Source organism: Macaca fascicularis, chromosome 16 (genome assembly GCF_037993035.2).
Source record: "Macaca fascicularis isolate 582-1 chromosome 16, T2T-MFA8v1.1".
Taxonomy (NCBI): domain Eukaryota; kingdom Metazoa; phylum Chordata; class Mammalia; order Primates; family Cercopithecidae; genus Macaca; species Macaca fascicularis.
Window position 1 is genome coordinate 67519047 of NC_088390.1, and position 22786 is coordinate 67541832.

At 48.1% G+C, this 22786-nt stretch overlaps 1 protein-coding gene and 1 long non-coding RNA gene across 51 annotated transcripts in view; one reads left to right on the plus strand and one right to left on the minus strand.

Annotated features, from left to right (window-relative positions):
- The window catches only part of MAPT (microtubule associated protein tau), a 132291-nt gene that overhangs the window by 44039 nt on the left and 65466 nt on the right, over positions 1-22786 (plus strand). For all 50 annotated transcript variants that reach the window (XM_065531775.2, XM_074020017.1, XM_074019997.1 and 47 more), the window contains one exon: positions 22115-22264. In XM_065531775.2, the coding sequence (XP_065387847.1) occupies positions 22132-22264 (133 nt within the window). In that variant the 5' untranslated portion in view covers positions 22115-22131. The remainder of the gene's footprint in view (positions 1-22114; positions 22265-22786) is intronic.
- On the minus strand, positions 505-842 carry LOC135967730 (uncharacterized). The gene is made up of 2 exons (XR_010581923.2): positions 775-842; positions 505-701 (listed from the first exon to the last, which is right to left on the minus strand). It is a non-coding gene; the product is annotated as an uncharacterized lncRNA (long non-coding RNA).

Below are 22786 nucleotides of genomic sequence, written 5' to 3' on the forward strand. Positions count from 1 at the left end.
GAGAGAGAGAGAGAAGGGAAGGGAAAGCCCAGAAGAGTAGAAGGTGTGGGGAGAGGAGGTAGCTGTCATTCTGGGGCCCTCAGTGTGCACTACCAGATAACGCATTCTCTGTGGGCTTTTGCACCATTTTGCTTAAGCATAAAGAAAGGAAGGCTGCCCCTAAATAGAAAGCACTCTGGAGGCAAAGAAATCTGGCTCCAATCCTGGCCCTGCCACTTTCCCAGCTGAGGACTTAGACAAGCACCCTTGGACATTCTCAGAGACATCAGCTGCAAGTGGGTGCTGCCATACCCACCTCATTGGGCAGGCTTGGGGGACCAAGGGTGGTAAATGGCTCGGGGTCTTGCATGATGCGGCCACACAGCAGGTGTGCCATCCAGATCCATTTATTTCCTTCCTTTCCCCAAAATCAAGTTGTCATTAAAGTGCTAGTCCACATTAATGAAATCTGTAGACACCAACTGTATTAGTTTTCTATTTGCTGCTGTAACAAATCATCAGAAATTTAGTGGCTTAAACCAACACGATTGTATTACTTTACAGTTTTGGAGGCCAGAAACCCTCCATAGGTGTCCCTGGGCTGAAATCAAGGTGTTGGCAAGGTTGTGGTCCTTTCTGGAGGGTCCAGGGAAGAGTCCATTTTCTTCCTTTTTCCAGCTTCTAAAGGTTTCATGCATTCCTTGGCTCATGATCTTCTATAGCTATAGAGGAAAAAAAATTTACATCAATCATCTTCAAAGCCAGCCATGGCGGGATAAGTCCTTCTCACATCACCTTGCTCTGACACCAGCTCTCCGCCTCCCTCTTCCACACGTCAGGACCCTCGTGATTACTTTGGGCTCACTCTGATAATCTGGGATGATCTCTCTGTTTGGAAGTCAGCTGACCCAGAACCTTAATTCCATCTACAACCCCAATTCCTCTTTGCCATGTATAGTAACATATTCACAGGTTCTGGGGATTAGGACGAGCCTGTCTCTGAAAGGCTACTTTACATGAAAATTCATTTTTTAATTAAGATTTTTTTTTTTTCCTCTTGAGACAAGGTCTCACTCTATGGTCCAGGCTGGAGTGCAGTGGAGGGATCACAGCTTGCTGTAGCCTCGACGTCTCTGGGCTCAGGTGATCCTCCCACCTCAGCTTCCCTAGTAGCTGGAACTATAGGTGTGAGCCACCACGCCCAGCTAACTTTTTTTTTTTTTTTTTTTTTTTTTTTTGAGACAGAGTCTCACTCAGTCACCCAGGCCGGAGTGCAGTGGTGCGATCTCAGCTCACAGCAACCTCTGCCTCCTGGGTTCAAGTGATTCTTGTGCCTCAGCCTCCTGAGTAGCTGTGACTACAGTTGTGCACCACCACGCCCGACTAATTTTTATATTTTTAGTAGAGATGGGGTTTCACCATGTTGGCCAGGCTTGTCTCAAACTCCTGACCTCAAGTGATCCACCCACCTCTCATATTGCTGGGATTACAGGTGTGAGCCACCGTGCGCAGCCCCAGCTAATTTTTAAATATTTTTTTGTGGAGATGGGGTTTTGTCATGTTGTCCAGGCTGGTCTTGAACTCCTGGACTCAAGCAGTCCTCTCACCTTGGTCTCCCAAAGTGCTGGGATTACAGGCATGAGCCACTGCACTCGGCCTTAAGAGAAGATTTAATAATTAATATTTTACAATATTAATTGTAAAGAGGTAGGATGAGTAACTAAATTAGGATACAAGTAACCAGGGTCATATTTGCTAATACCTTTGATCACTTTGCACTGGATATCTTATCAGATTTTCCTCATCAGCTCCTTTAGCAGCAGTGTGGCAGCATCTTATCTCATTTTGTATTTTTTTGCATAGCACACGCCTATAAATCACTGGATTGAGGTGTTTAGATGTTTGTTGTCCCTTGGATGCTTCTTACAAATCCATATTTTATGGCTCCTGGAAAGTGCTATGCAAATAATAAGCTGCAAGAATGGAAAGGAAATTGCAGTGCTCCTGAATTGTAAATGGGCTTTTACGAGGAGGTTTCTAATTACTCTGCTCTTTCTCTTGAACTGAGGAGTTGAAGTGTAAGTGGCAGATCCATAACAGATAATCATGTGTGTGATGTTACTTCAGCCTGAGCCTCGAGGACCAAGTCACAGAGCAGGAACAGCCACTCCCCAGTGTCCATGGGGCCACGTCTGAGGAGAACTCAGGGATTTCATATGTGATCTGCAGTGGCTGGGGGGCTAAGAGAGCATCAAGAGGATGTAATGTGTCCCTCTGAGTGTGTTACAGATTCTGACATTCTTATTTTCCTTCTGTGGAGAGACATGTACTCAGTGACCCAACTCACTTTAGCATATGTTTGCTCATCATTTGTGTAGCTTGAAGGAATCAGATATTACCCCCTCCCCGCTATTTGGAAGCACAGATGCAATGCCCTAGAATTGTACTGGGGGCTCAAAGAGAAAAGAGAGTAGTAAAATCTATTAAAGGGGACAAAGACAGCCTATATACTACAAGCTTTCTATTTTTGTGGCAGAGACGTTGTGGTATTTTCTAAGTAAACAGAGTCGACCTGCAATATCAAATGCATGGATTTGATGCTTTGGAAAGCAACTGTCTTCTGTGTTAATCTGGGTGTCTTCTGTGAAATGTCCCCCTGCCTTTGGCTTAAACACTAGCTTTGTCTACAGCCGCTCCATCCTGAACCTGCCCATTCTTGTCTGAATCCTGGCTTGACCACTGACAAGCTGTGTGTCCTTGGGCAAGTTACTTCACCTCTCTGCTTCAGCGTCCTCATCTGTGAGTTGGGGAATCTGGACAGAATCTCCCCCATAGGGTATAGTGAAGGCTTGTTGAATTATCCCAAGTGGCTACACAGAGTAAGCATTCAACTGATGTCATCGTTGTCATGATTGCTGTTACTGGAGCCTAGAGTTCATTCTGATACTCAAGGCTGTGGCCCATGTGGCCCCGGTAAGGAACAGTTGGAGGAGTCGGGCATGTTCACCTTGAAGAGGAGACGACAGGGAATGTGGGATGGTTGAATCTGCGAAGGGCCCCCTGGGATGAAGAACTGGCATGTTCTGTGTGGCTCCACGGCCCTGAGCAGGACCCATTTACCAAAGTCTCAGGGACACAGTTTCTAGCTATAGACAGAAACATTTTCTGTCAATCAAAGAGGGCGAAAATAGAATGAGCCCCCTTAAGAGGTAGTGAGCTCCCTGTCATTGGAAGGATTCCGGAAGAGCTAGGTAACCACTGTAGTGCTCTCAAGGGGCTTTTTTCTTTAAAGTCCTTTCCAAACGGTTCTGAGAGTACGTAAACAATAGGAAGCCACCTTGGTGCTTTAACACAAACTCTCCCCAGTGATGAGGTTTGAGCCAAAGCCAGACTGGCAAGCAGAGAGGAGGCTTGTGTACAAGGAGTTCCTCGGGTCAATTGCTTTTTCCTTGTTCTAGCCAGCCAGAGGGCTCCTGTTGGAAAACAGGAGACCAGGGAGGCGGAGGCCTGACCAAACCAGCCTCTGCAGGCCAGCTGGGAGACCACAACTCCCACCTGCGGGAAAACTGAAGGGCATCTCTATTTTTAGATTGAGCAAAAGAAAATAAATTTAAGTTTGAGCCTCCTTTGCAACTTCTAAAAATCATCTTTATTGAGATGATCATTCACATTCTATAAAATTCCCCCACTTTGAGTTACAATTCAGTGGTTTTAGTCTTCCTTGATGATGTTGATGGTCTTTTCATAAGGCTCTTGGAAGATCCAGAAGCCTCTGAGACACAGGTGGGTGTGGAGGGCATAGCACAGAGGCAGACTTCTCATTTCCTGGGTCTCCCCTTTAATGACTCTCAGAGACCCCTCCTTCCCCTGCCGCTGGCTTCCACCCCAGGGCTGTAGAGCTTTGCCACTTTCCAAGCAGAACTTAATTTCCTCTTCTGTGTCTACACTCTTTGTGCTTCTTTCTTGCCAGCTTTTTCTCCTTTGCCCACCCTCCCTCCCTTCTTCCCTTCTTCCCTTCCTCCCTTCCTCCCTTCCTTCCTGGTATGTGACTAATTTCTGTTTCAGGACATAGATGTTGTCCAGGCTGTTCTTCGGCCTTTCTGTTGGATGATGGACATTGGCATTGAGAGAGGCTGCTTTTTCTGAAATCATGTTTTGGGGCCCAGGACCTAGGTGTGTGCTTCTGGCTTTGTTTTCTTCCCGATCCAAATTCTGATATGTCCATTTAAATTGATGTAGACCCACAGGACCCTGTGGGACAGATCCTCAGTGGAACATGACTCCGTAACGAGAGCGTTTTGTTTTGTCAAAATGAGAACATATTATTGCTTTTCATCTGATTGTAAACATAATACATGTCTATAAGACAGTATAATGAGACAAAAATGTAGACACTAATAAGAGAAAATCTCCCTAATTGTATTTGTATTCTCAGAGAAAGCCCTTGTTGGACATATATACTCTAGTTTGTTTGTTTGTTTACACATATATGTACTCTTTTCTTATTTATAAAAATTCTGTACATGTACATTTCTGCAACTACTATTTCACTTGATGATACATAGACCTCTCTAGACCAGCGTGTACATTTCTTCCTCCTTACAAAGCAGTTGGCTTCGCCCAGGGTGCACCAGGACACAGTTTTGGCTCTGTCCCCAGGGTGTCACGGGACCAGGAGATGATCTCACAGGGTCTGCCATCTGCCCTGCCTGGCTGGAGGCTGCATCGAGAGGGCCAAGGGGCACCACGTGTCGTGGACACTGTCAAACAAGAGCCTTTAGAGCTTTCCACGGTCTTTCTTTTGCTTCCCAGCATTGCTTCCCCGCTGGTGGACTCTGAATCTAGAACTAGCTCCAGGCGCCTCTCCAAACTCAGACGGAGGCTGCGGCATTATTATAATGCAAATCTAGGCAAAGCCCTCCCAATACCAGGATCCAGAATGGGGTGGGGCCCTTTGCCCTAAAAAGCTGTTTGGTTTGAAAATACAAACAGGAGACAGAAAGGTTTGGCTAAATTAATGGATGAAGTTTTAACAATGGTAACCATAGTAGGGTTCACCGACCGCCAGCGATGGTTCTGAATACTTGACATGTATTAACTCATCTAATCACCACATTTTACAGACAATACAAAGGAGGCTCTGGGAGGTTGAATGACTTGCCCAAAGTCGCACAGCTCCTAAGTGAAGGATTTGGAGTGGACTCCGGGCAGCCTGGTCTGACGCCCTGCACTGCGCTGTGCTTATCTCTGGCCCCAATGCCGCCATACAGAAGTGTCTGGGGGCACTTTGTCTCTGTCAAAGAGAGAATTCGGAGATGCGTATGCTTGCCCTGGTGTGGCATTTCTCTTTTTTTGAGACAGAATCTCACTCTATCACCCTGGCTCACTGCAACCTCCGCCTCCCAGGTTCAAGCAATTCTTGTGCCTCAGCCTCCTGAGTAGCTGGAATTACAGGTGTGCACCACCATGCCCAGCTAATTTTTTGTATTGTTAGTAGAGATGTTGTTTTGCTGTGTTGGCCAAGCTGATCTCGAATTTCTGGCCTCAAGCGATCCGCCCACCTCAGCTTCCAAAGTGCTGGGAGTACAGGCATGAGCTACCACGCCTGGCCGTGTGGCACTTTTTACGTGTGTTCAGCAGACACTGTTTATCTTCTGTCCTTCCAAGACAGTGCTGATCAGGTCATTCATTACGGCAGACAACTGCTGATTTCAAACAGAATTGCCATCCTCTTCTCCCCTGCGACTTTCAGAGTGTGACCTCAGACTCAAAAATCAGAAGTGAAAACATCTTAAAAACTATCACCTTTTCTTCCTAATCCTCCTCTCCCCTCCCTGTCTTCCTTGTTGTCCCCATCTAATGAACTATCATGGCAAAAAGAGCCCATTTCTGGCCATTTTCTGTGGCCTTTCAAACTCCCACCTACTCCACTGCTTCTGGGCTCATTCCCTGAAAGCTGAGACTTCGGCGCAGAAAGTGCCAGGCCCTCTGTCCCCCCAGATCGCCTTCCTTGTCTTCCCTGTGCTTGCCTGTCACATTGTGTGGGTTCCAGCGCTGGAAGGAATGAGAAACAGACTCTCTGGTTCTCCTTTTGAAGTTTACCTTCACTCCACCACTTCTGAGACCTTCCCAGAAGTTGCCCCTTGTTTCTCTCCCCTCCAGGGCTGACCCAGAGCTGCCCCTCACCTCTTCCTGCTGTCACCCCACCGCCATCAGGGCAGAGGTTGGGACAAAGCCTCTCCTACTGGCTCCTGCTATTCTCTCTCAGGTCCAGCCTCCTCTTCTCCATCTTCAGGAGTCTCCCTCTCCACTCACATGTGATGACTTCAGCACCTCGCATCAGTCCAGGACATCACTACTTGTTCAAGTATCTTACCCATGCATTTTTTCCAGTGACATTCACAGCCACCCTGTGAGACAGGAGTGTCATCATCTCCATGTTTCAAATGAAGAATCTGCAGTTCAGAGAGGGCAAGTGACTGGCCCAGCCTCAACAGCCAGCCAGTGGACCCCACTAAACCCAGGGCTTCTGACTGCAGTCCGGGTTCCCTTTCCACCCAAATCCATGGAGGGAACTGAGCCGAGAACAGGTGTCCTTCAGGAAGACGTGAAGCCAAAGCCTCCACCTCCAAACTCAGGGGCCCAGGGAGTCCAGGCACCCATCCACTCACAAGGCTGGATGTGGTGCATTCCAGGAGAGGGGTTGGGGGCAAGTGGCCTCTCCGTGCACCCATGGGGATAGATGCGCACGTGGCATCTCCACATCATGAGGCCTGGCTTCGTGGGTTAGCTCCAGGTCCATGGAGAAGCCAAGTAGGGGGCCCTCCAAGCTCAGCTTTGGGCCCAGGTCAGGGTGCAGGATAGAGCAGGCCTCCCTAGCCCCTGCCATGAGGCCGAGGCAGTGCATCGTTCACAGGGCACATTCAGAAACCACAACCTAAGAGCCGGTCATCAGTCCGGGTTACGGCTGATGGAAGAGCAGGTGCTTCCAAGAACCCACAGTGCTCTCTGGCCAGTGGCCCAAAGGTGCCTCCAAGAGGCTTCACAGCACCCGGAGGTGCTGCTGAGGCAACGCCCTGACTGTAAGGAGGACCATTCACCCTCAGAGAGCAGCGGTGATGCTGTTGCGACAGTCCCACCATCCCTCCCAACTCTCACTCCCAACAGACTTCCCACTCTAAAGCTGAACTCTCCAGCAAATCACCTCTCGCCAGACTCTCCCCCGACTCTCTCTGGGTCCACTGGAGGTTCCTCAGCCTCTCTGTGCCTTGGTTTTCCCAGCTGTAAAATGGAGCAAAGAGGGCCTGTGTACCCCCAAAGGTGTGGTTGGAGCAGCTCCTCCTACATTAGGGCCTTGAGTGGGGCTTCGTGATTGGTTGATGGAGGTCTCCAAACCCACCCAGTGCCACCGAAGGCTGGGATTGCAGATGCAATGCCACAGGTGTCCTTCCTCAGCCTGGGCAGCTGCACATCATGTGTAAAATGGGGGTAATAAGATAATAACAGCCGCTTGCACCTATGTGGCTATGAGGATTAAACAAGATAAATGTGTAACAGTGCCTGGCTATAGAAATATTTACTCCTGTTATTAAGGGAAGAATATGCATGGCTAAAAAGGGAGGGAAGATGTAAAAGCCAGTCCGTCCCCCTCTAGCATATTTAAGGGTAATGTTGAGTTGGTTTGTGGACCATTTGCTGCCTATTAGAGCCGGAAGGTAGGGACCCCCTCTCAACAGCGATGCTACAAATTATACCCATTGGAGGTCAACCAAAAGACAAAGCTTATTGGCTGGACCTGGTGGCTCACGCCTGTAATCCTAGCACTTTGGGAGGCCAAGGCAGGTGGATCACTTGAGATCAGGAGTTCAAGACCAGCCTGGCTAACATGGTGAAACCCCATCTCTACTAAAAATACAAAAATTAGCTGGGCGTGGTGGTGCACGCCTGTAATCCCAGCTACTCAGGAAGCTGAGGCAGGAGAATCACTAGAATCCAGGAGGTGGAGGTTGCAGTGAGCCAAGGTCATACTACTGTACTCCAACCTAGGCAACAGAGGGAGACTCAATCTCAAAAAAAGAAAAAAAGACAAAGCTTGTTAATACCAGCATATTGTTAAGGGAATAAAGTAGGCTGCAGAACAGCTGGTGTAATATGGTGCCATGTAGGGAAAATTACAAGTGTACACAGGAGAAGAGTCTGCAAGGATGTGTCCTAAGATGTTAGAGTGGTTTGTTTGCTTTTTTCTTTTATCATTTTGTATTTGACTTTTAAATAAGGACCATGAATCACTTTTATAAAATACATTCTCTCTGGCCCCTACTACTCCTTTAAAGAATAAGAGTGGTTTGCCCAAGAAAGGCAGTTTTTTTTGCTCTGGTTTTCTTGATTCTGACATCAGAGGAAACTCCTTCTCATCTACTTGGGGCTCTGGGTTCAGGGGATTCATTTCAGGCAGATTGAAGTGGTGACCAGGGACATTTGTGGACACAGGGAGGGACGGGAGCACCATCAGTTTGTCTCACACAACCACTGCCATCCTCACTGAAGGCTGTTGCCTGATCAAAAAAAGTATCAGGCCAGGCACGGTGACTCACGCCTGTAATAGCACCACTTTGGGAGGCTGAGGTGAGTGGATCACTTGAGGTCATGAGTTCGAGATCATCCTGGCCAATATGGTGAAACCCCGTCTCTACTAAAAATACAAAAATTAGCCGGGCGTGGTAGTGGGCGCATAGTCCCAGCTACTTGGGAGGCTGAGGCAGGAGAATTGCTTGAACCCAAGAGGCAGAGGTTGCAGTGAGTGGAGATGGCCCCACCTCACTCAAGCCTGGGCGACCGAGGGAGACTCTGTCTAAAAAATTTATATATATATTATATATGCCAAAAATGGGGTAGTTTTTAGAACTATAGTAGTTCTAAAAACAAAGGCCATCCAAGCATGACAGATTTACAAGCACTTTGGTTATTCCAGTAGTTACAATGGAGGATAGAAGCTTTTAGTTAAAACAAACAACACAACAAACCCAGAAACCTTAGGTCAAAACCAAAATTGTCCTCTCAGACACAATCTGCGAATTTTCTCATGACAGTGGGCATTAGCCAACTGACATCAGCCGCAATCATCCGTGTGCACACAGTGGCACCACCTCCTCCCAAAAAGCGGCCTTCATCCATGCTCTCATACAATCGTTGATTATTGTCTTTGGATTGACGCCCAGAATTATTTCAGTTTCTTCTTGCCAGCATGAATCTTTTCTTTCTGTACGCTCCTTATCTTCTCTCTTTAATTTGGCAGTTCTGCTTGAAATCTGGGTCTTTCATTAGTAATAGTTCAGTTTGGTTCCAGAACATTCTGTGGTGTGATGCCATGTGACCACAAGCTCACACTTCAGAGCTCTTCGGGGGCCAGTCTTACCGAGCACCTCTCAGTGGCTGCCTGTGTGCTGGGCGCTACTTGTGGTGGGCAAGAGAGAGGAGGGGACACAAAAGGAGACACAGCTCCTTCTTAGAAGCTCAAAGTTGGGGACCAGCTGCCACAGAAGAGTATCTTTAGCATCCGAGACACCAAGATCTGGCCTTACAAGGGTGTTTATTAAGCCTTCTCAGCTCTTTTTCTTTTTTTTTTTTTTCAGACAGAGTCTCACTCTATCACCCAGGCTGGAGTGCAGTGGGAAGATCTCGGCTCACTGCATGCAACCACCACCTCCCGGGTTTAAGCGATTCTCTGCCTCAGCCTCCCCAGTAGCTGAGATTACAGGCACCCAACACCACACCCAGCTAATTTTTGTGTTTTCAGTAGAGACAGGGTTTCACCATGTTGGTCAGGCTGGTCTCGAACTCCTGACCTCAGATGATTTGCCCACCTCGGCCTCCCAGTGTGTTGGGATTACAGGCGTGAGCCACTGTGCCTGGCTTTGCTGTTGCTTCAGCAAAAAGTATGTTTGACTTGATGACCTCCAGTTACCTTAGACAGAGGTTCTCATCTAAGCTCCAACTTTCCATTTCCATTTTCCTCGCCTTTCCCCTTAACCCCTCCACATTTCTCTCAAAATCACCCCAGTTCTGTGGCCGGGTGCGGTGGTTCATGCCTGTAATCCCAGCACTTTGGGAGGCTGAGGTGGGCGAATCACGAGATCAGGAGATTGAGACCATCCTGGCTAACACGGTGGAACCCCGTCTCTACTGAAAATACAAAAAATTAGCCGGACGTGGTGGTGGACGCCTGTAGTCCCAGCTACTGGGAGGCTGAGGCAGGAGAATGGCGTGAACCCAGGAGGCGGAGCTTGCAGTGAGCCGAGATCGCGCCACTGCAATCCAGCCTGGGCGACAGAGTGAGAGACTCCGTCTCAAAAAAAAAAAAAAAAAAAAAAATCACCCCAGTTCTAAAAAATACTCTTCATTTTTCTTTTAAATTTCAAATTATACTCATTGAAATAAATCAAAATAGCATAGAATAAGCAAAAAAAATGGATCCCACCCTTCCTCACTCCCATTACATAGGGCTAACCATAGTTAACCATTTAATTACTAGGTTTTTTTGTTGTTATTATTTATTTATTTATTTATTTATTTAGAGACAGAGTCTCATTCTGTCACCCAGGCTGGAGTGCAGTGGTGTGATCTCCGCTCACTGCAACCTCCGCCTCCCAGGTTCAAGCAATTCTCCTGCCTCTGCCTCCTGAGTAGCTGAGTAGAAAAATTAACCACACCTGGCTAATTTTTGTACTTTTGGTAGAGACAAGGTTTCTCCACGTTAGCCAAGCTGGTCTCCAACTCCTGGCCTCAAGTTATCCGCCCACCTTCGCCTCCCAAAGTGCTGGGATTAAGGCATGAGCCACCACACCCAGCCCTCCTGGGCTCTCTTTTCCTTTAGTTGCACACACTCCCCTGTTCCTGGAGTAGAGGGATTTCCTAGAGACTGTGGGCTCCAGCCTTCACCTAAACCCAGGACTAGGATGCCTGCCCTATCACTTATCTTTATAGATTAAAGCAAAATAGCTGGACCATAAGCATTCGAGAACAAATGGTGAATAAGGAGAAAGTTCTCCCAGGAAACAAGAGCTTTACTTCAGTTGGGCCAGTGTCCTTATATTCCTTAGCTGTTGCCAGTCACTGCTTGATTTAATCTCGGCTATCACTTGGCCTGACAGGTCTGCTGCTGGTGCCAGGATGTCTGGGTTTTTAAGCCTGGCTCCATTACATACTTCCTGTGTGACCTTGGGCAACTTACTCAGCCTGTCTGTTCCTCAGTTTCCTCAGCTGTATGATGTCGGCATAATAGTTTGTTGTGTGAATTAAATGAGGCAATAACTGGAAATGCTTCAAACATGGTTCCTATTAGGAGAAATCCTGCTTTCTGCCTAAATGTGCTGCAAAATTCCTGGTGGTGCAGAGCAGGAGACCAGAGCAAAGGAAAGACAGGGTGCAGAAGCCAAAAATTACCTTGGAGGACAAAGCGCATGTTAAGGTTAATTTTGGATTCTAGGTTTATCTCTGCTTGGTCTTCAGTTACCTGCGAGAGATCCATTTAGGGGATTTTTGTTTGTTTTTAACGATAGCTTTATTGAGATATAATTCATATGCCATAAAAGTCACTCTTTTAAAATGTTTCCGGTATATTCACAAGGCTGTGCAGGCTTCCCTGTGCTTGATTCCAGTCTGGGTTTTTAACCTAGCGGGTAAGGGGGACCAGACCAGAACCGCGGGCCAGGCGGCGATTCCGCTGAGTCACCGCGGGCGCGGGTGCGCGGCGGCGGAGCCCGGGACCTTCCTTGGCTGCCCCCTAGCGAGGGCCGCAGGGCGGCCTGAGACACCGGCCGGGGCCGCCCCACGGCCGTCGGATTTAGACTGGAAGCTCGGTCCAGGTCCCCAGCTTGATGCGCCCGCGGTATGGGAGACCAGCCCCACTCGGGCTTCCCCTGAGCGCCCGGACTCTTGACTCCAGCAGGGCCTGGGTTATGACCATCAACTCCCCTTTCCCAAAGCGATGCTCTGTTGGGAAGGCACCCATTTGATACAGTAGCGTAGAGATGGGTTTTAGCATCAAAATATCAGAATTCAAGGCTTGCTCTCTGCTTACTAGCTGTGTGACCCTGAAAAGATTTCTGAACGTCTCTGAGCTTCAGTTTCCTCATCATTCCTTCTCACGGGGTGGTTGTGAGCATTACAGAGATCCTCTCTGGGAAGCCCCTGTGAGTGGCTCATCCTCAGGGCTGAAGTAAGCATGTTATTAATAATCCAATACTGGCAAGGGGTGTTGACTGGTCCCCCTCCCTTCCCCAAGGAGCTTTCTAGAACCTGAGTTATCATTACCAAACTGTGCTGCCTTGAGTAAGAACGATAGAAGGAACAGGAAGGATGGTGGCAGGTGCAGGAAGGCAGATTGGTCCTCGCCTCCTTGCAGCAAGAAACAGCCCCAGATCGTGGGAAACCTACAGACCTGCCAGACAGACTAGGAGCAAAAGCTGGGGCGTTAAGAATCCCCAGGGAGGTTCTCCTGAGGGAGCAGCCAGTTGGATTTTGTAAGCAGAGATTTGGCTGGGGAGGAGTGAGGACGTGGGGAGCAGAGGGACAAAACTGTCGGGAATCCTGCCTTGAGGGCAGGGGTGTGTGTTGGGGGGAGTTAGGTCCCTGGGGCTCGGTGGCCTTGGGCAAGTTTCTACCCCTCAGGTCTTTTACCCATCTAGGGACTCCATCTGTCCACCTCACAGGTTACAGTGAGCCTGGATGCACTGTCATGGGCAGGTGCCCAGGAAAATGGCAGACATGTTCCAAATAGCAAGCAGTGTTCCCCAGTGACGTCCAGGGTCACCTCGGAGGTGGGCAAGATGCCTGGGGTTTCTTGTCCACCCCACAACACCTCAGGGGACAGCCAAAACTGTCCCTTCAGGTAAGCTGCACAGAAGACGTGAACTCTGCTGGGAAGACCCTCTTCTTTGGGAGCAAAAGGGACCCAGGGTCTCACCTGCACATCCCTGTCCCTGAGGGCCTGGGGGTTCTTGGAGGCCCAGCCTTGGCAAAATGAGGAAGAATGTGAAGGTTGTCCAGGCCCCTGCCAGGCTCCTTCCTTAGCCAAGCACTCCCCTTCCTGCACACATACCCTTCTCCCTCCACTGCGTCTCCACTGTTGTCAGAAAAGTCACAATAAAAAGGTCCGTATTATCTAGTTCCCACACTTTTAATTTTTTTAATTTTATTTATTTATTTATTTATTGAGACAGAGTCTCACTCTGTCACCCAGGCTGGAGTGCAGTGGCACAATCTAGGCTCACTGCAACCTCTGCCTCCTGGGTTCAAGTGATTCTCATGCCTCAGCCTCTCAAGTAGCTGAGGTTTACAGGTACGTGCCACCATGCCCAGCTAATTTTTGTATTTTTGGTAGAGATGGAGTTTCACCTTGTTGGCCAGGCTGGTCTCAAACTCCTGGCCTCAAGTGATCTGCCTGCCTCAGCCTCTCGAAGTGCTGGGATTTCAGGCGTCAGCCACTGCACCCGGCTCCACACTTTTCACTTATTAAAAGACTGTGGTGTCCATCAATGGATGAATGGATAAACCAATGTGGACTATCCCTCCCATTACCCAAGGAATGAAGACGGAACTTTGCCAAGATGTGGATTCACAGTGAAAGAAGCCAGTCACCAAAAGCCACGTGCTATGTGACTTCCCTTATACGAAATATCCAGAAGAGATACATCCATGGTGACAGAAAGTAGATGAGCAGCTGGGGGCTGGCAGAGGGGAGAAGGGGGAGCAGCTGTCTATGAGATCCAGCCTTTCTTCTGGGTTTGGTGAGAATGTTTTGGAACTAGAGAGAGGTGATAGTTGTACAACATTGTGAATGTACTAAATGCCACTGAATCATTCATTTTAAATCGTTCGTTGTATGTTGCATGAATTTTAAGTCAATCAAAAACAATTGTTTGAAAAGGGAAAAGCCTATGGGTAGCGGCAGCAGTGATTGGATTCATGATTCGATTCCATGGCTATCCCTCCCCTTACCCTCCAGCGTCTTCTTCTTTTACTCTGCACTGTCATCTTTGTTCCCATCTCTCTCTCTCTCAACCCTGCAGACACTTTTCCCTTTCTTTGTCTGCCTTCACCCTCCAGATTTCTCTGTCTCCCTATGAGGCATGAGTTGAGGCTGGGAGGGTATGATTCTGAAGAAGGCACTAGGAGTGACTCAGCTAGCCCCTTCCCCTCCCAGGGCCTCAATTTAGCTACAAAACCACAGGGAGGGACTCAGGAGGCAGTGCCTTTCCAAGGGTCCCTAAAAAATGTCCCATTTTAGTGTCCAGTTTCACTCAACTTTAGCGCTTCCCCTAAAATGTGTTCGTTACCTCCCACCCCACTGCCTCTAAGTCACTGCCTGAGAAAACAGGATTGAGGAAAGGAGAAAGGAAGAGAGAGAGAGAGGAGGAGAGAGAGAAAGGGAGGAAGGCTGATGGACTTAGAAAAGCAAGAAAACAAGTGGTCTGAGGAAAACAGCCTTGGTGTGTTTATTTTCCTGTCTGTGTATCGCTTCTCGGCCTTTTGGCTAAGATCAGGTGTATTTTTCTGTCTGTGTGTCTCACTTAGATTACAGGGATCTGTGGGTGATAACATGTCTGGTCCAGGCTGCGTAGCCACCTCAAGGGCATGCTTATTTATGTGTTTTTCAATTCACTATCTTTGCTTGGGAATCCCAGGCCAAGAGGCACAGCTGCGCCATTTGTCTATTGGTTTAGATATCCTTTATCCAGTTCTTCCAGAGAAATCATCCTGCCCTTGGCTCTGGAGGAGGTGGGCAGTAGCGGTCAGAGAGGGGAGGGAAAGGAAGGAGCCAGGTCCCTGGCTAGGATGCCAGGGTCCCCTGCCTCTCACCTGGCCTGGGCTGGAGACCTCCTGCTGTCCTGTCACTGATCACCACCCCGCCCCAGGCTCCTGAGTTAGAAGACACAGGCTAAAGTAGACTATCTCTCCATTGAAAAACCCATACAAAATAAAGGTTCATAAAAAATAGAAATTTAGACCAAGTGCTGTGGCTCACACCTGTGATCCCAGCACTTTGGGAAGCCAAGGCAGGTGGATTGCTTGAGCCCTGGAGTTCATGACCAGCCTGGGCAACATAGCGAAACTCCATCTCTACAAAAAATACAAAAAATTAGCCAGGCATGGTGGTGCACGTCTGTGGTCCCAGCTACTCAGCCTGTGGACCTACATAGAATACAATGTCAGCATAAGAAGGGAGCCCTGGGGTCACCAAATGGTTTGGGGGGCAAAGAACTTGAAGGTTGAGAGAAGTGGCTTGGTCACCCAGCTGTCGGTTGTGAGACCTGGCCACTGCTTCTTCCATACCCTAGACCTGCACCCTGACATCTCAGGTAAAAAGTTGGGGAATGTTTTATGGTCCAGGATGAAGGAACAGGCAGTGAGGGGCAGCGGAGTGTCACTTTGCATTTCTGTCTGCCTGGTACTGGCTGTGTGACTTGGACAGGTAACTTCCCAGACTCCTGGGAATCATAATATCTATGATGATGATGATGATGATGACACCTACCTCAAGGACTGCCCTGAAGGGTCACAGAGATGCCTGCAAGGCACCTGCATGGAGCAAGCGCCCCTTCTCTGGCAGGTGCCAGGTAAGCACCTCCTGTTGCCAGGCCCTGAGGCTATGGCACTGAGTGACCCTGCAAATCCTACCTGGCGAGGCTGGCATTCTTGTGCTCAGTCAGTGTTGGTTGTAAGACCAAGAGGAGTCACTTCATTTTGCTCTCCAGGAACATCTTTCTGGGTCCTATTTTTTGCCTATGTCAAGCAGAGCCTCAAGGATGCTCCTGAAAATGGGCTTGTCTTTATTAACATGGCAGGTAGGTCCCAAAGCATTAGCATGGGGCAGCTGACCTCCCCCAGCCAATGCAGTGCAGTGACTCTTGCAACCGAGTCTAATCAGGTCCATGAACCTACGAGCATTTCCTGTCCAGGACTGGGGTGAAGGCTGAGCCTCTCTGCTTAGAGATTCTTCCCATGCATTCCACTATTTCTCCCCAAAGAAAAGTATTGACCCTCGAGAGGCACACAGTTTATTTCTTTTGCATAGTAAATAGTAGCCTGTATTTTAAGGAAGAATTGATTTCTGCATCAGCCCCTGTAAGTCATCAGCCTTCTATTGGTGCATCTGACTCTCTCTAGCTCTGCAGGGGTGTTGGAGGGGGAGGGGAAGGAGGGATCTTTATTAGAAACCAGAATAGTGAGATCCATTGCCCTGTCATCTGTTCCATGGCCCTGAATGAGGCGGCCTAGCAGTGAAACACCGTGAGTGAGCATCCCCAGCCTGCAGAACAGTGGGGCACTGCCCCGAGTCCTAGGAATGACCCTTGATTCTCCTGCTCCTGACTTGGAACCCATGGAAACCTGTAGAAGCAGCTGAGGAAAACCCAACATGAAAAGCAGAACTCCACACTGAGAATATAGGAGGTGATCGGAACATACAGTGATTCTTGCTAAGACTGATTCACTGTTTTTATTTTTTTTCGATTGAAGAAATACTGGAGAAGCCTAAAGAAGGAGTCTAAAAACTCTGGCCCATGGGCCAAAATTGTCCTTGAGCTAAGAATAATTTTCACATTTTTAAATGATTGAAAAATAAAATAAGAATGTTTTGTGACACATGAAAGCTATGTGAAATTCAAATTCCAATATCTATAAATAGTGTTTTATCAGAACACAGTCATGCTTATTCATTCATCTTTGATGGCTGCTTTCCCACTGCAACCACGTTGAGCAGTTACAACAGAGATCACGTGGCCCACAAAGTCTTACAATATTTACTATCTGGCCCTTTCCAGAAAAAATGTGCTGACTCTTGACCTTGACCTCAGCACTTTGGGAGGCTGAGGCAGGTGGATCGCTTGAGCCCTGGAGTTCATGACCAGCCTGGACAATATTAGTGAGACTCCATCTCTACAAAAAATACAAAACATTAGCCAGGCATGGTGGTGCACACCTGTGGTCCCAGCCACTTGGGAGGCTGAGGCGGGAGGATAGCCTGAACCCAGGAAGTTGAAGCTGCAGTGAGCTGTGATAGTGCCATTGCACCTCAGCCTGGATGACAGAGCAAGACCTTGTCTCCAAATAAATAAATAATACAAAGTAAAGTAAATAAAATAATATAAAAACGAATCAATTTAAAATTATAATGAAAGCCAAGGGGCATAGTAGAACAAATTTTCTAGAGCTCATTAAGTCAAATGAGTCACCAGTTAGTAAAACGCAGTCAGGGGGAAGAGAGGGCAGGATTCTTTGAAGCAGCAGCTCTCCTAAAAACAGAACCCACCCTTGTCCAGCTGCCTTCCCTCCTGAGGGTGTTCCCTTTGACCATGTGACCCCCACCCCCTATTTCCCAGCCATCCAAGCCCACCTCTAGCATAATACGAGCTTCTAATCCCTCTCCCTGACCCCATCCCAATTTTGAAGCCCAGTCTAGTATTTTCTCAACTATACTTCTTGGCTCTGTTCCTTCCTTTCTATCACCTCTGCCTTTTCACTGCAAGCTTGGACCACTGCAGTCACCTCCCTACCAACAGTCGTTCCCTACCCATCCAGTCGGCCCCGCCTGCTGCTGCAAAATTCACCTAGGGCACCTCTGTGGTGCTGCCCCTGCCTGTGGACAAAGTCCAAGCCAGCCACCTCACCCACCTACAGGTGAGTGGGGAGCAGCCAGCGTGTCCAGTGGTTTACCCCATCGCCACAGACTTGGTGATGTATTGATGTGCAGAGAAGGGGTGTTCGCAGCCACAACACAAGCAATCCTGCCCCACGTGGGACCTAAGATGGACATGCTGCAAGCCACCTCTAAGAATCCAACATAAGGCAGAGGGGAGAATGGCTCACACGGCACAAACACTCCTTTTTGTTTTGTTTTTTTTCTTTTTGAGAGGAGTCTCACTCTATTGCCCAAGCAGGAGTGCAGTGGCACAATCTCAGCTCACCGCAACCTCCGCCTCCCAGGTTCAAGCGATTCTCCAGCCTCAGCCTTCCAAGTAGCTGGGATTTCAGGGGTGCCCCACCACACCTGGCTAATTTTTGTGTTTTTGGTAGAGACGGGGTTTCACCATGTTGGCCAGGCTGGTCTTAGCTCCTGACCTCAGGTGATCTGCCTGCCTTGACCTCCCAAAGTGCTGGGATTACAGGTGTGAGCCATGGGGCCTAGCCTCCTTCCATTTTAATGTATGCCTAATCTGCCCATTGAGAATGGTTGAGACACATTTTAGGTGGCCAGGGTCTACTTAGAGTTAGTGCTCATGATCAGGCCCAGGTCCAGCCTGGCTGGCCAAATGGTGCCTTTGACCTGCTATGGCTCTGTGCAAAGGAATGAGCTGATGGATGGGGGCGCAGTGTGTGGGCAGTGGGCTGGGGCTGGCAGGACTCAGTGACCAAGGGAAGAGAACTTTCCTCACCACCAACCTGTCTTTTCAGGGCACTGCAGGGGGGCTTTGGGACTTGGTGATGAACACAGCATAGTGAGCTGTCCAGCATGTGGGCTCCTGGATTCTCACAGTTCCCGGGCTCCTTCAGAGGCTCTCTCTAAAGAGAGCTGCTCTCTCTAGAACCCACACATTTAGAATATAGGCAACCACTGCAATGGGGACAACTGACCTCAAACATAGAGACCAGAGTAGATGGGGCTCATCGTGTGAAACTCATCTTGAACTCTAGCAGCTTCTTTTCACAAGTTCATGGAGAGAGGTTTTCCACTGAGGGAATCACTTCTGTCTGATCAAACGAGGCTTGGGAAATGGCTCTCCTGTTCATTCCCTGGAAACCTCTGATGGAACCACTGCCACTGTGGCGGCCCCGGCACTGGCACCCCAGCCATGATTGGTGCCCCAGCCACATCTCTGCTGTGAGCCCTGGTTAATTAATCATCCGTGTGTTGACGGGGAGAGGCCCGTTCACGAAAGCGGTGTAAAGCCCAGGGCGATGTGGCCATGGCAGGAAGGGTGCGGGACTACGTTCCACCCCCAACTGAGAGATTCAGAAACCAGAAGAAAATGGAAAAGCATACTGTGCTCTTGGGTGGGAAAACTAAATATGAAGAGAGCAATTTTTATAGTGTTGGCCTATAATACAATTCCAGCCGAAATCCCAATGGAGCTTTGAGAATTTGCAGGAAAAAAAAAAATTCTAAAATATATCTGGAAGACAAAACTTACAAGAAGGTTTCAAAAATAATTTTGAAAAAGAAAATGATATCTGAGCCCACCTAGAGAATAAGACTTGAGATCCAAAGCTTAAATCAGGAGGCTCTAGCACCAAAACTGACAGATAAACGGGACAGAGTACATGGTGCATTGACCTGGGAAAGAGGGCAGATTGGTCTGCAAATAGGCCTGGGTCCATTGGCTTTAGCTGTTGTGTTTGGGGAGAAAGTTTTCAACCTCACTCCATCTTAAACCTAAAAATATTCCAGATGAATCAATAAATATGAAAAATTAGACCACTAAAAACCTAGAAGAAAATGGATGATCTTTCTGTACCATAGAGCAATGGAATAAATCACAAAGGAAAACAGATTTGACTATATAAAAATTAAACCCTGCCTATCAAAAACCATCAGAAACCAAAATAAAAGGCAACCAACTGGAGAAGACAGTTGCCACAAATATGATCAAGGGTTAATGTTATTCATAAATTAATAGTCCACACAAGTCGTTAGAATGAGCACTGAGACCTGAAGAGAGAAGCAAAAAGAATGTGAGGGGGTCAGCGCGGAGGCTCACGCCTATAATCCCAGCACTTTGGGAGGCCAAGGCAGGCGGATCACGAGGTCAGGAAATTGCAACTATATTTTTTAATGCATAGACTAAGAGGCTAGAGGGAAATATCACAGATCCTTAACATACATTCCCAAACCTTTGTAAATCCACAGATTCATGAAAACAGACACGTTTGCGCAAGTGCCTGATCTTTCCTGTTATACATTCATTAGAAGTCAAGCCCTCGTACCACACAGTATCTGCCTTTTCAAATGTGATCAAAATGTTCTCTTTTGCTTCAAGGCCATTTTTCATAAGGCAATGGCATTTTTGCCTCTTCATCAGAGTCACTGTGTGCCCTGGAGGACTGAAAACAGCAGAGCCGTGTTGGGATGGGACAGGGCAGCTGGGAAGATTGGGCTCATTCCCTACTAAGTGCCTCACTCCTGTACTGCCCCCATAGAGGAAGAGGGGTTCAAATTTATTCCTCAGCCAGATGGCATGTGCCCCCTCTCCTGGAATCTCACGTCACTTATGATGGACCAAAATTCCAAAAGCTGAATCCATGACTGTCAAAGTCTGGTATGGCAGGATGTCAACAGTAATCATTTCTGGGCAGAGGGATGATTTTCTCTTCCCATCTTGCTTTGTATAAATACATTTTCTATAATAAGATTGTATTACTTTTCTCATGAAGAAATAGCAAAGTACTGTTTTACTCAAAATATGAATAGAGCCAGGCATGCTAGCAGCTTATGTCAGTAATCCCAACACTTTTGGAGGCGGAAATGGGAGGGTCACTTTAGCCCAGGAGTTTGAGACCAGCCTGGGTAACATAGTGAGACCCCGTCCCTCCTCCCCCCAAAAAAATCTACAAAGCATTTATCCTGGATTATTCACAGGGGCCAAAAAAAAAAGAAAAAAAAAAAGAAAATTCAGGCCTCTTATAGCCATGAGCTATGAATATGAAAATATGCAAATGTGAAAGAAAAGCCAGCACATCTGAGTTTTACTTTTACTTTCACACCTCTGTCTACCATATTCCAAGAGGAGAAACTTGGTCATTGAAAGGAATCGATCAAATCCAAAGAACAAAACTACTGTGTTCATTAAACTTCTTAGTGTTCACAAAGCTTTAGCTGCAGGTTGAATGGGACAGCCCGAATTGGGCTCACCTGGGCTGCAGGGAGCAGAGATAGCACCACTGCACTCCAGCCTGGGCAACAAAGCGAGACTCTCTCTTAAAAAAAAAACAAAGTTCAGAAATTCAAAGTTGTGAGTTATTTTTAAAATAATAATAATTATAATAATAATTCACAATAAAGATGAGGACAAAGTGTGAGCAAATGGTGGTTTCTGTCCGGCTTTGTTGAGCTGAAGCAGCCTCTCCCTGCTGGGACTTTTGGGGAAAAAGGGTATGTGTTGCTCTTCAGATCCCAAGCCTCATGCCCCTACTGGGCCCTGTGTGGTGCTTCTCAGCACACTGGGAGAGCCACCGTTGGAACGCACACCTGGGGGACCTGGTGGGTGACGGTGCGGTGAGTGGGGGCCACAGCCTGACTCCAGGGAAGCCAGCGAGCTCAGAGCTGGAGGAGTCAGGACACCCCCGATGGGTCAAGAGTTGGTTTTGCTGCCAGTTGGCATCTGATTGAACCATCCCTTCACTTCTCCGTGCCTCACTTTCCTTACCAGACGTGCTCTGCTGATGCCATTCTCTCCTGTTCAGTCCTGCCTTCACCATTGAAGAGAAAGAGCAAACTGCTAGGCAGCAGCATTGATTTTTTTAAGGAAGTGGAAAGAGAGCTGGGAATAACAAGTCAGGCTCACTTCCCCTACCTCACCTGGTGGGTTTGTTTGTTTCGTTTTGTTTTTGTTTTGAGACTGAGTTTCGCCCTGTCACCCAGGCTGGAGTGCAGTGGTGTAATCTCGGCTCACTGCAATCTCCACCTGCCAGGTTCAATTGATTCTCCTGCCTCAGTCTCCCGAGTAGCTGGGATTATAGGCACCTGCCACACGCCTAGCTAATTCTTGTATTTTTAGTAGAGATGGGGTTTCACCCTATTGGCCAGGTTGGCCTCGATCTTCTGACCTCAGGTGATCCACCCACCTCGGCCTCCCAAAGTGCTGGGATTACAGGCATGAGCCACCATGCCTCGCTCTCACCTGGTGGTTTTGAATGTGAACTGAATGTGTTGGTAAATTAAGCATGCGGATAGACGTAAATAACACTTGGGCAGGAATATGGAGCAAGGGATGAGGATGGGTGCCCAGCTGTTGGAGAGGGTGATGGGGAGGCTGAGATCTGCCTGCCATGAACTGGGAGGAGGGGCTCCTCTCTCTCTTCACCCCCACTCTGCCCCCCAACACTCCCTAGAACTTATCCTCCCCTCTTCTTTCCCCAGGCGAGCCTTGAACCAGGATGGCTGAGCCCCGCCAGGAGTTCGATGTGATGGAAGATCACGCTGGGACGTACGGGTTGGGGGACAGGAAAGATCAAGAGGGCTACACCATGCTCCAAGACCAAGAGGGTGACACGGACGCTGGCCTGAAAGGTTAGTGGACAGCCATGCACAGCAGGCCCAGATCACTGCAAGCCAAGGGGTGGCAGGAACAATTTGCATCCAGAATTGTAAAGACGTTTTAAATACATTATTGTCTTAGATTGTCAGTAGAGTGAAACCTCATTAATTTGAGTGGGCCAAGATAACTCAAGCAGTGAGATAATGGCCAGGCACAGTGGCTCACGCCTATAATCCCAGCACTTTGGAAGGCCCAGGCAGGAGAATCCCTTGAGGCCACGAATTTGAGACCAGCCTGGGCAACATAGCAAGACCCCGTCTCTAAGAAAAATTTAAAAATTAGCTGGGTGTTGTGGTGCATGTCTATAGTCCTAGCTACTCAGGATGCTGAGGCGGAAGAATCACTTGAGCCCAGGAGTTCAAGGTTGCAGTAAGCTGTGATTATGAAACTGCACTCCAACCTGAGCAACAGAGCAAGACCCTGTTGGAAAAAAAAAAAGGAAGAAATTTACCTTGAGTTACCCTCATGAGTGAATGTACGGACAAAGATTGCAG